The following is an 11,856-nucleotide window of genomic DNA, read 5'->3' on the forward strand; positions in this document are numbered from 1 at the left end:
TTATATTTATTTCTAATATTTCGATATAATTTTAATGAAGTTTAATGCTCAACGCTACCTATACGGCGCCATGAATGTCTAACTTAAATAAAAGAACGTTCAAATATTACATAACATTTTTATCTCGAGTTAGGGATTAAATTTACCATTACACGTGTGTTACATTGGTGGGAAACAATGTCAATACATTACGTCTCACCATTATTTTTAAAATGTTTCTATAATTTTTTATACAATTCGTTTGATAAATCATTTCGCATGCAGCTACATCCATAAGTATGAGAGAGTGTACATACCTTAAGCTATAAGAAAGATACTATTATATGTTTGCTTGTGTGCTGACTAATGCATGTGGCCTCTGAGCAGTAGTTCGGTATACTTTTACATGTAATATGAGTGGTTAAATAATAAACACATACATGCAAACATAATAGTATCTTATCTTATACACGTAGCTTAATGTATATGTACTCTCTCATACTCATGGATGTAGCATGCGAAATGATTTATCAAACGTACTGTAACGCAAAAAACAAACTGAAATGCTACAGACAAGAAAACATGTTATGTAATACTCTTGAGCTTTCCTTTGAAATTATTATCAAATTTTAAAGTTTAACGAATTTATAAGTTATCAATATGAATTATCATATTAATCTGCCATACAGTATATCAAGTAACTTTGTAATGATTATACAGTTCTGGCGTTTTAGTTGCAAAAGTTGGCATAACTAATACTGGTATACTATTATTCAATCTGGATAATTTAATATTTTATATTTGATGTTATATAAGGTTTATTCATGTATCACAGGGTGTCTAAAAATGAAAAAAAATTCTTAACATTTGGTCTTCTACAAATAAAATTCTAGGACGACACAGAAATGGTTTCAAAAATAAGCAATTATCTGATATATAAATGATAGGCTGTGAAAAATGCAATCGGTCTAAACAAGCCGTTAAATAATTATTTTATCCTTAACAACTACTATAGATGGATAAAGAACAATATTGTTTAATGTGAAGATACCTTAAGTTGAGCCTATTTTAGAAATATATGTGTGCTTTTTCATTTCAACAAATGGACGATACTAAAAAAAAAAATTGAAATAATTAAATCCTCGTGTACCCCTTACCTTTATTCATATATAAAATAAAAAATTAAAATTTAGGAAGTTACCGTAATGAAAATATTCGTCCAAAATTTATATTAAATGTTAAATATACAGGACCAGGATAGTAAAAAAAACGCACATTTTCCTTTGTTTTGTAGAATATTCTACTATTTATAAATATTATTTATAAAGTACCTATATAAAAAAAAAAAAAGAGAAATTTTTTTCCCTTTTTAATGACTGAAATAAAAAGATCTGTATCAAACAAAAAAAAAAAAACAAAAATAATTCGAGAAAATATTAAGTCAGTGTTATCCAAGATAATGTAACTACATCCAACATTATGATATTTTAAATGGTGGACTGCGAAACGTATCAATTGGCTTCCGCCTATCTCCATTCAGAACTTCTCCATTAGAAAAGCTGAGTTTCATATTATTAATTGATTTTTTACAATGTGATATTTGATTTAACACTACTGTGTTCTCCGTTTAATTATTTTTTTTTTAATTTGGATAACATTGATAAAGATTTAAGGTGACATCTCTAGGCCCATTATTAATTATTATTATTTACTATTATAGTACACTTGTTATCTAGTTAAGTTTTTTAGTTATTGCTTTATTTTGATTTAATAAGTCAGTTGATAAGTTTCGTAATTTACGTTTTTGTAACCACCGAAAAATGTTCTTTAAGTTATAACTGATTTTCTAAATAAATTGTCTTTCAGTAACTTACGTCTTTTATTTTTCCCTTTTACTAATTCAAATAAATATGCAAGCTGACTTAACAACAGGGCTAAGTGAATTATAGCTCCGGAGTGATATCCTTTTTAGGGTAAGGTTGGTAAGTTGTTATGAAACGAGTGCAAAAAGTATCTGTACTAGAAGTTATTTGATATTTTGTTACAAAAAATGAGGTGGTGTCAATTTTATATTTTTAACCAAGGAAAACGAATCTTCTCATGTTAAAAAATATGAGTTTCCATTTAAAAAAAATGAAGATGGCACCTATTCGAGAAAATGTACCAGAGCCACTTGATTTTCTCAAATTTGGATACACAAAAGAAAAGTATCTTTTCTGATTTAATACAACGGTGCTAAGTTCATGTAAAAGTGTGTGCTACACCGTATCCTTTAGATGCATAAAATTAAATGTAACCTTAAATTTATGTAAATTGGTAATAGAACATAACGGTTATAATAATTATAATCGATTATCCCGATTAAAATAATTATAATCGGGAAATTAATTGATTTATAAGTGTTAAAATTTTATATATATCTCCTTTCCAATTTTGCGGCTGATAAAATGCGTTATCATACTTCATCCTGGCTATTTTTGATATTTTAGTCTAATTTCATATTTTATTTTATTAACCTACTATTTATCACGCTTCTAAAAATAAATCCAACGAAACGATACACAAAATCAACATGTATTTCTTACCCTATTGAGCCGCCTTGGCAAGAATCGTTAGATAAATTGCGTGTCCATAACGTACAATAATTATGTCCCCAATGAACATCTTTTTAGAAGAGAACCTACAATTGCTGTATACTTGGGTTACTTTGTTTGATGACACCTAGAACACATTTTATGAAGTTTTGAAGATTCGATATAATAGATTCAGAGAAGGAAGAAAAAGGAAGTCTTCGTGGTGTTAAGGAATTTCGAATATAGCCGAAAAACAGATTTTTCCTTCTTCAAGTAAAAATAAATCGAAAACCTTGTGTATTAGAGAAATTCTGATGCCGCATTCGATATCCACAAAACTATAATGAATGTTCTATCGCATCAATGTGAAAGAAAAAACAAGTGAAAACAAACAATTGACTGAGTTAATTGTGAAAATACCATGCATAGTCAGTGTTGATTTCTTTATCACATTACACATACAAACATGTGACACATACATAACTGATAATCAAGTATAGTACATATTATAAAATTTCCGCCTAATTGGCGCCCTCACGGGTAAACAGTGATGTTTACGAAAAAATGTTTCAAACAAAAGCTGTGTAATTTTTGATAAGGAACACTTTTTACATTTAAACTTTTGTTCTATCTCTAACGGTTTACAAGACCCAATTGACCTATGATGCTCATTTACGAACTTGACCTCACTTTTTACGTCCTGAGTACGCTGTAAAAATTTCAGCTCCATATCTTTTTTCGTTTTTGAGTTATCGTGTCCACAGACGGACGGACGTACAACCGGAAATGGACTAATTAGGTGATTTTATGAACACCTATGACAAAATTTTTTTCGTAGCATCATTATTTTTAAGCTTTATAAACTTTGGACTAAACTTAATATACTATGTATATTTCATATATACATGTTATAAAAATTTTGTTGACCAGTGTAATCAGTAAGAGAGATAGTTCTTAAGAGAAATAGCAGAGACTGAATATAAGAGAATAAATCTTATTAAAAAAAACAATGTACATTTCTTAGAAATAAATTTTATTTATTAAATAAATTTTTACCAAATTACAATGGCTTAAAAAAAGATGGTTGTAACACAAAGATGGTAATATACATTTGAAATGTATAACAATGGAATAAAAAGTTTATTTCTTTTTGGATACACCCACAGTTCTTCCTCTTCGGCCAGTTGTTTTGGTGTGTTGACCACGTACTCTGAGACCCCAGTAGTGACGCATACCACGATGGGCACGGATTTTCTTCATACGTTCTAAATCATCACGAAGTTTTGAGTCTAAGTATGAAGATGTAAGCTGAAAATAGAATAAATCTTTTATAAATAACATATAATAAGTTCATTCAGGGATGACAAGGTTGCCATTTAAAAAATGAAAAAATTTCATGACTTAGGGTCTTAAATAGGGCTGAAATATAAATATGGATATAATGTCAAAAATAAATCATGAAATTTGAAAAAAGTTAAAATTTATATAAAAATATAGTTAAATATTCTGATTTCGAGTCATAAAAACACATTTTTCTTTTAAAATATTAAAATTAAAAATCGTAATTTTTAAACTGTATATCACGTGACCTAAAACGCGGGCAAGTCCTGCTGTGATGTCATAGCGGTATGAGTCATAGACCATCAGTTAGTTCAGTGTAGACAGCTGGGTATAATATATACATAGATAAGTATTTATATTATAATCAGATGTCTATGAATATATCTGTCAAACTTATTTGTGTTATTTCGTATAGTGATACCCATATTACGCCATCAAATTGGATGCCCGCGTTTTTGACAGTTTAAAAAAGGTTTAAAATTTAGAAATAAATTTTTTGTGGCTTTTTATTAGCAATATCAACATTTGGAAGTACTTTTTCAAAAATAGTGGAATACCCTATTATTAATTTTTAGCCATGGACAATTTGTTGTGAAAAATATAAGTTAATGCAAATTACAAATTTAAAAATAAGGTTAAATTGGGTGATATTTAAAATAAGGCTAAAAATGCTGTTCTATCTTCGTTCATAAGTAAAATAGCCTAAAACGCTTCCAATAGGTAAAAAAATTCAAGTCTTCTAACAATATTATATTTTTTATTGTTTAAAAATTAATGATCGCGAAAAAGCTTCAAGTTAAAAAAAATGTCGAATGAAAACGTTTGTCTTAATACTGTAATCAATAAATGTCCAAATAACTCTTAACGCATAGATCCATGTTTTTATGCAAGTTATAAACAATTTATTATCGAAAGTATCAAGACTTATCGAATTAATCCTAATAATCTTGCACCAGCTACCAGTTTTTAATATATTAATTATAAGAAAAACCGTTTTATTAGTGCACAATAATTAACAACGAAAACATGAAAAACATTTAAGTTTACCTGGCTGTATTTTCCGTCAACAATATCTTTTTGTCTGTTAAGGAACCAATCTGGAATTTTGTACTGTCTTGGATTTGACATAATTGTAATAATTTTTTCTACTTCTTCTTCTGAACATTCTCCAGCACGTTTATCTAAGTTGACATCGGCCTTTTTCAATACAATATTAGCATACCGTCTTCCAACCCCTTTAATGGCAGTCATGGCAAACATAACTTTACGTTTACCATCAATATTCGTACCCATGATACGAAGGATGTGTTGAAATTTCTCTGGTATTACGAGCGACTGAAATAAAAAATAGGGTTGAAAAAATTAATATTAAAATTTTTGTTTTCGTACACATGTTAAAAACGACCATTAGAAATTTAACCACAAAATTTTATTCACTACTTTTAATTTCATTAAATATGGAAAAATATAGTATGATATTAAAGTAACATAATTTAAAGAAATGTATTTTACCATTTTGAAAAAAATTCAAGAACTGATTTTTATAGATACATTAGATTAAAATTAAATAAAATTTATACTAACCATTTTGCTTGTCTTTCGTGTCTCCACTCTCTCGTGAAAAGAATCGTCAATGAGCGATTATCATCGATGTGGAACGAAGTTGAATTGTATAAAAACAGCGCGAATTTTGAAATTATTTTGTACCTATTTATTTATTTTATTATTTATAATCACTAATTTTGATAAAGTAAAAATAATCAAGAATTTTAAATATTTAACGTGATAATTTTAAATGTTTTACTTTTGATTAATAATTATAAATATAACTTATTATTGAGTTATTCTCGATAAATCAAAATTTTTTTGGCATAAAAGAAATTTGAGAACTGTTATTTAAAATTTATATGATTAATAATTTAATGGCCTGTAGTTATTGAAAAATATGATAAATTGATAAATCATATTTAAAGCTTATTCTAAAGATAAAGAAAAAACAAGAAAATCATAACCTATAAGAAAAATTTGTCACTGGTCATACATATAAGTAAAAAATGGCAGCAACAACTTTTCATAAATTGGTTTTAGTAATTGGATTTTCATCGTTATTTCATGCAGCTTATTCTGCTGCTCAACGTAAGTTAATTCTTTTATCATATAAAATAAATCTAAACGAAATATTTTAATTTTTTTAGATCGCAGTTATCTTCGTATTACAGAGCAAGAATTCTATGCCTTACCCGCAGATGTAAGTATTCCAAAAATTGTGTATTAAAATTCTTAAAATAATGAATTACATTAAAATGTTTTCAGATTGTAATACAAGGAATTGTCAGTTTATTTGTGGTCATGTATGGTGTAATGTTTATAGCTGGTGATTTCAAAGAAATTCGAGCAACTGTTGAATTAGAAAACAAATCATGGGAAACGTTTAGAAATATATCATCATTTTATACATTCAATCATCGAGGAAAAGTGCTTTCACCAAATTTTATACCTTCACAAAAAGCTTCACTTGAAGAATTAGAATAATTTTATTATATTTATAGAAAGTTTGTAATGTTTTTGTTTGTACCCAAAATATAATTATTTATAAGTGAAAACAAACAATTGACTGAGTTAATTGTTGAAATACCATGCATAAATAGTGTTGATTACTCTATTACATTGCACACACATATAAAATTTATATAATACATACTATACAATTTACGCTTAATTTGCGCTCTCACGGGTAAACAGTGTTCTATCTCTAACGGTTTACAAGATGGGTCCTACTGATCCATAGGTCAAGACCCAATTGGCCTATGTTGCTCATTTACGAACTCGACCTTACTTTTTACGTCCTGAATACGCTGTAAAAATTTCAGCTTGATATCTTTTTTCGTTTTTGAGTTATCGTACCCACAGACGGATGGACGAATTAGGTGATTTTATAAACACCTATACCAAAATTTTGTTGGTAGCATTAATATTTTTAAGCGTTACAAACTTGGGACTAAACTTAGTATACCTTGCATATTACATATATGCATGGTATAATAAACAAAAAACAATTGAATTTTTCAGTATATATTACTGAAATGTCTATGAGTGACAAGGAATTTCTTATAATTTCTATTTTATTTTATAAACGTTATTTTATACGAAGTTATGGCTTGTTCTAGGAATCATAATAAATTTGATGGGAAGAATAGAACGGTTAATGTTATTCCATATTTATTTGAAAATGCACGAGGCCCTGATGGATATCAGGTACTTTTTACAATTACATATAATTATCAAAGATATATATATAAGAATGAAATCTAAAGTAAATGGAATAATATTATACAATATGTAATACTAATGCAAATATTATTTGATGCATCCTCTCGCGTTCATATTGAAACCGCCATTTTCAGCTTCCCGATTTGCATATTACAATTGTGATCAGGGAACTGGAAAAAAGCTCAGGCGAAGATTATATTCCACTTTTCTTGTTTACTCTCTGCTAATAACCAATTTCCCTTTAACAATCGACCATATTGGATCCCGCATTTTGAATTTCTCAATTTCCATATCAAAATCATGTTCAACGACCTAGTAAATCCCCACCCGAAGATTTTAATCCACTTTCTTTGTTTATTTCCGTTAAAAATAGAAATTTTTCTTTAACAATTGACCTTATTGAAGCTGTTTTCTTAATTTTTGGAAAGCATAGTTTCTAAGGATATAAATTCTGAACTTGAGTTACTCACTATGCTTAGGCCAAAATCACGCCGATCCGCCAACTTCCCACAAAAAATTGCCGTTTTTGAAAGTCATTATAATGTTAATTAACACGTTGTTACTTGTTCTTTTTATAGATTAAACCTTCCGTATTTCGCAAAGAAATGGAATTGTCAGCCAATGAAAGATATGAAAAGTTATTAACATTGCGTTCGAAACCGCCTCCATCTGAATTAAATATACAATCATTTAAATTATCACCACCGATTATCATTTTCCAAACATTCACCCCTAGTTCAGTATATACAATACCTTTGTCAGTTCGAAATGTGTCCCATGTAGTAAGACCACTGCGATTATGTTTTGAGAAAACACCTTTTTTCGATGTGGTCCTTGAAAATGGTAACGAAGATAGATCTAGTCGTGTTGCTCCTGGAATGAGTGTTCAGTATAATGTTAAATTTTTCCCTGTCGACGATATTGACTATACACATAAAATTAATTTTCTTACGGAAGGCGGAACTTTTGAAATTCCAATAATAGGTAAGATTTTACTATGAGTACCTAACGTGTATCTACTTACCAGATTTTGGAAATTTGCCCAAACTATTTTTTGAATCATTCTGGACTTATTCTATCGCCTTTCAGAATTTGCTTAATCAAATTTGTACCTTTTAATATGTTCGTTTTGCAGCTATTGGATCTAGACCATTACTTGATATACCTGATTGTATTTCAATACCAATTGGTGCTGTAAATATCCCTTCTGAAAAAATTATAGCAGTGAGAAATATAGGTAAAGTTGAAGCTGTGTTTAAATTAAATTTGAATCCACCATTTTATGTAACACCCGATGAAGGCATATTGGTACCATCAGAAATATTACAATTAAAGCTTGAATATAAATCAGAAACTGCTGGGAAGAAAAAAGACAAATTAATTTTAAGTTATGACAGTGGCGAACAATTGTACATTGATGTCACAGGTGGTGCTAAGAATGTTAATGTATATTTAGATCGTAATTTTATTCGAATGGATAATACTTACCGACAATTAACGACTCAGAAGAAACTAAAAATATTCAATAAGTAAAGTATTTAGATTTTTATTAAATTCATTTTTATATACACCAACTGTATTCCAAAAAATAAAGGACCTTCAACTAGGGCTAACACTATCGATTAAGCTGTGGAATGATGTAACAATTTTTTCATGTTTTCATATTAGCGACGAATAATTATCCTTTTGCTTAATTTGCGGATCTCGATGAGGGCCATTGGGTGATTTACCTTGTTTAAAAATAGTTAGAGAGATGATTTACTGATGGTCATGGTAACCGTCTGCTGAGCCTTAAATATGATAGTAGGTAATGTTCCAAGCCGCCCTGTAAGGTTCCTCGAATTTCTATGTGTCATATTCCCCCCAGGGGGAGATTTGAAAAACTGTCACTAAGTTACGGTTCTGGAAACTGTCTGCTTGTTTGATAATTCATTAGATGTGATTCTGAACAGTCATCCTGCAAAGTTTGAGCTCAACAAGTCGTTCCATTCCCGAATTATGCCAAAAAACCGACAATTTCGTTACGCGGTAAAAAAATTTGAAGTGATGGTTCTGGAAACTGCAAGACTTGTTTTGTTGTGTTTAGGATGTCAAAAGGATCAGGAAAATATGTCTGGCAGAAAAGCAAGTGGTCAGGGATTTTTTTGGCAGCACTTTGAAAAACACGAATTATTCCTCGGGGGGGGGGATATGACGCATAAATATTCGAGGAACCTTACAGGGCGGCTTGGAACATTACCTACTATCATATTTAAGGCTCAGCAGGCGGTTACCATGACCATCAGTAAATCATATGTACATCTCTCTAACTAAAAGTATGAAAGTCAATAGAGCAAGAGGGACATGCAAGTTTTACTTTTGTACAGATACGTGAATTTTCTGTAGCAGAAAATAAAGATTCAAGGTTACTCTAGCAAATGGCGGAACATCACCCAGGCAACCGGAGACCGTATAATGATCGCACTAAATTTAAAAAATTTGCAATGTTAAGATAATTATTAATAATAATTCGATATGTAGTAGCGACCACATTGTGAAATTTGCTTGGAAACAGTATGGAAATAAAAATATTCAAGATGAAGAAAAATTAAAATATGAAAAATTATTCAGTGTAGTATGTTCAAGTGAGAAAATGAAAACAAATAAATTAGAATTTTATGATGTACTGGATAATAACTCTGCTGATATTGTTGAAGAACGAATTTATCATGATGAAATATTATATTTAGAAAAAAATGAGGAATTTTTATACATACATCCTAATTTTTCAATTATACCATTGGTATGAACAATTATCCTCTTACTAAAATTAATCGAATTTTCGGTATTTCGGCCAAATATGCTAAAAAGTCGTACAAAAATCAAATTGTGTAAAATTACGAATGCTGAAACTCTAATCTGATGCGTTATAGTTTTCAAGTAAAAATTTTTTATTTTCACTTTTCCATAGCAGTCTTTAGTCTAGCATTATTCAAAAATATAATTTTCCCGGAGGCTTTTCGAAATTTAGTGTTTATTAGAATGATAAAAAATGTATATTCTATAATCAGAAATATTTTTTTTAAACCAAGATTTTTATAAAACTATAGATGGGTGAAATCTGGCCGGATGATTATTGTGAAGTTATGGTTGTATTTCGACCAACTGAACTAATCGAACACTCAAGTACTGCATATTGTGAAATAACTGGTCACGAAAGTAGATTTGCTCTAGATTTGAAAGGGACTGGAATAGGTCCAACAGTTGAATTAAATGTTATTGATTTAGAAGTTGGAGCTACATATTTGCATACACCTCAATCTTATGAATTAGTTATACATAATAAAAGTATGTTTATTTTGAAATTATATCTTTACCCGGTTTCTGAATAGCCCTGATTATCGAGATTACTGTACATAATATTTTAAGGAATGCCGCCCCCACATTTTGGCCACTACAGGCGGTTGGCCTATCCGTAAATCCAGCATTGGTCTTAGTGATCAATTCACCAATTCATCAATTTCAATAAAAAATTCACCTGAAATATGGATTTTATAATTTATAAATCGCAAATGGATATTTTTATAAAATGTTGTTAATTTCGCTCTTTTATTATTTATTTTCAGAAGTCGATCTTTTAATGTATTTGTCTAAAAATGTGTCAAATTATTTTTTAGGTCATGTCCCTGCAAAACTAAATTTTTTAGATCTTCCAACTGTATTTGGTGGAAAAATTACATGTTATCCAATGTCATATACAATACCATCGTTTGAAAATTATGTGTTTGTGATTAAATTTGTGAGTCACAAACAAGGAGAATTTATTGAAGATATTAAATTTCAAGTAGAAGATACAGGTGATATTTTAACATGTGTTTTAAGGTACATACAACTTTTATATTTGTATTCAGGAACGGACTGGGACTATCAAGAGGAAATTCCAGGAGTTAAAATAAGGTTTTTAGTCTTTAATTCGAAACGTAGTCATTTTAATCGAATGAAAATAAGTCAATTACAGAAAAATGCCGGTGATCAGTCCGTTCCTATTTGGCTAGATTTATTTTTCTTACAAATACTAATTATTTAGGGGCAAAATATTAGTACCAAAAATATACTTCGATGTTGATGAATTAAATTTTGGTGTAGTCCCGATTGGTTTTCCTATAATCAAAACTACTTCATTATGTAACAATGGAAACTTAGACGTACATTTTTCATTAAGAGTTTTACATGATGGCATTGAACCACCACTTACATGTGAAAAGTATGCTTCTTCATCAATTAAACCAGATTTACCATCAAATCCTCAAGAATTATCTTTTGATCCAATGAAAGGAGATGTCCCACAAAATGTTACTATGCCATTAAAGGTATAACCTTGGGTTTTTGTATCCTGGTATTAGTCAAATTGTAATTAAGTTAATTACAAGTATTGCCATCTGGTAGTCGAAATTGTAACTTCTGAATTTGGGTCTTCTTCTGATTTTAATTAGTACGAATTATTATCGCCAGTTGGCGAGTTGCAACTCCCAGTTATCAATAAACCTTTTCAATTTGACTAATATTAATTAAAATTATAATATTTTATGAATTAAACGTTTAAATAGGTGATTTTAACGCCGAATCGAGTTGGTACTTTTTCAATGCCGCTACTGCTTGATATGTGGGAAACTGAAACTGAAACAGAACAATTATTATTAAAATGGAATTGTGT

General features: G+C 29.4%; 2 protein-coding genes and 1 long non-coding RNA gene across 4 annotated transcripts; 1 reads left to right on the forward strand and 2 right to left on the reverse strand.

Annotated features, from left to right (window-relative positions):
* Positions 1-3,568: 3,568 nt before the first annotated feature.
* Positions 3,569-5,563, reverse strand: LOC123299370 (40S ribosomal protein S18). 2 transcript variants are annotated; one of them, XM_044881751.1, is made up of 3 exons: positions 5,478-5,563; positions 4,941-5,228; positions 3,569-3,860 (listed from the first exon to the last, which is right to left on the reverse strand). In XM_044881751.1, the coding sequence occupies exons 1-3, from the start codon at positions 5,478-5,480 to the stop codon at positions 3,693-3,695; spliced, it is 459 nt and encodes a 152-aa protein (XP_044737686.1). In that variant the 5' UTR covers positions 5,481-5,563; the 3' UTR covers positions 3,569-3,692. The 2 variants fall into 2 exon arrangements, with proteins under 2 accessions (XP_044737686.1, XP_044737692.1); XM_044881757.1 differs by having other exon boundaries at positions 5,406-5,497.
* Positions 5,564-5,829: 266 nt separating this feature from the next.
* Positions 5,830-6,448, forward strand: LOC123305820 (ER membrane protein complex subunit 5). The gene is made up of 3 exons (XM_044887652.1): positions 5,830-6,029; positions 6,089-6,141; positions 6,207-6,448. Exons 1-3 carry the CDS (start codon positions 5,948-5,950, stop codon positions 6,423-6,425), a joined length of 354 nt encoding a protein of 117 aa, XP_044743587.1. The 5' UTR covers positions 5,830-5,947; the 3' UTR covers positions 6,426-6,448.
* Positions 6,449-7,633: 1,185 nt separating this feature from the next.
* LOC123290545 lies at positions 7,634-8,311 on the reverse strand. The gene is made up of 3 exons (XR_006534879.1): positions 8,188-8,311; positions 7,917-8,036; positions 7,634-7,832 (listed from the first exon to the last, which is right to left on the reverse strand). It is a non-coding gene; the product is annotated as an uncharacterized LOC123290545 (long non-coding RNA).
* Positions 8,312-11,856: the final 3,545 nt, after the last annotated feature.

Source organism: Chrysoperla carnea, chromosome 1 (assembly GCF_905475395.1).
Source record: "Chrysoperla carnea chromosome 1, inChrCarn1.1, whole genome shotgun sequence".
NCBI lineage: Eukaryota > Metazoa > Arthropoda > Insecta > Neuroptera > Chrysopidae > Chrysoperla > Chrysoperla carnea.

Excerpts from the sequence above, each read along its gene's own strand:
- LOC123299370 (XM_044881751.1), bottom strand. Across the intron at positions 3,861-4,940 it reads TTGACGGAAAATACAGCCAG|CTTACATCTTCATACTTAGA; the intron begins GTAAACTTAAAT and ends TTCTATTTTCAG.
- LOC123305820 (XM_044887652.1), top strand. The coding sequence starts at position 5,948 with ATGGCAGCAACAACTTTTCATAAATTGGTTTTAGTAATTGGATTTTCA. Across the intron at positions 6,030-6,088 it reads AGCTTATTCTGCTGCTCAAC|ATCGCAGTTATCTTCGTATT; the intron begins GTAAGTTAATTC and ends TAATTTTTTTAG. Across the intron at positions 6,142-6,206 it reads TCTATGCCTTACCCGCAGAT|ATTGTAATACAAGGAATTGT; the intron begins GTAAGTATTCCA and ends AAATGTTTTCAG.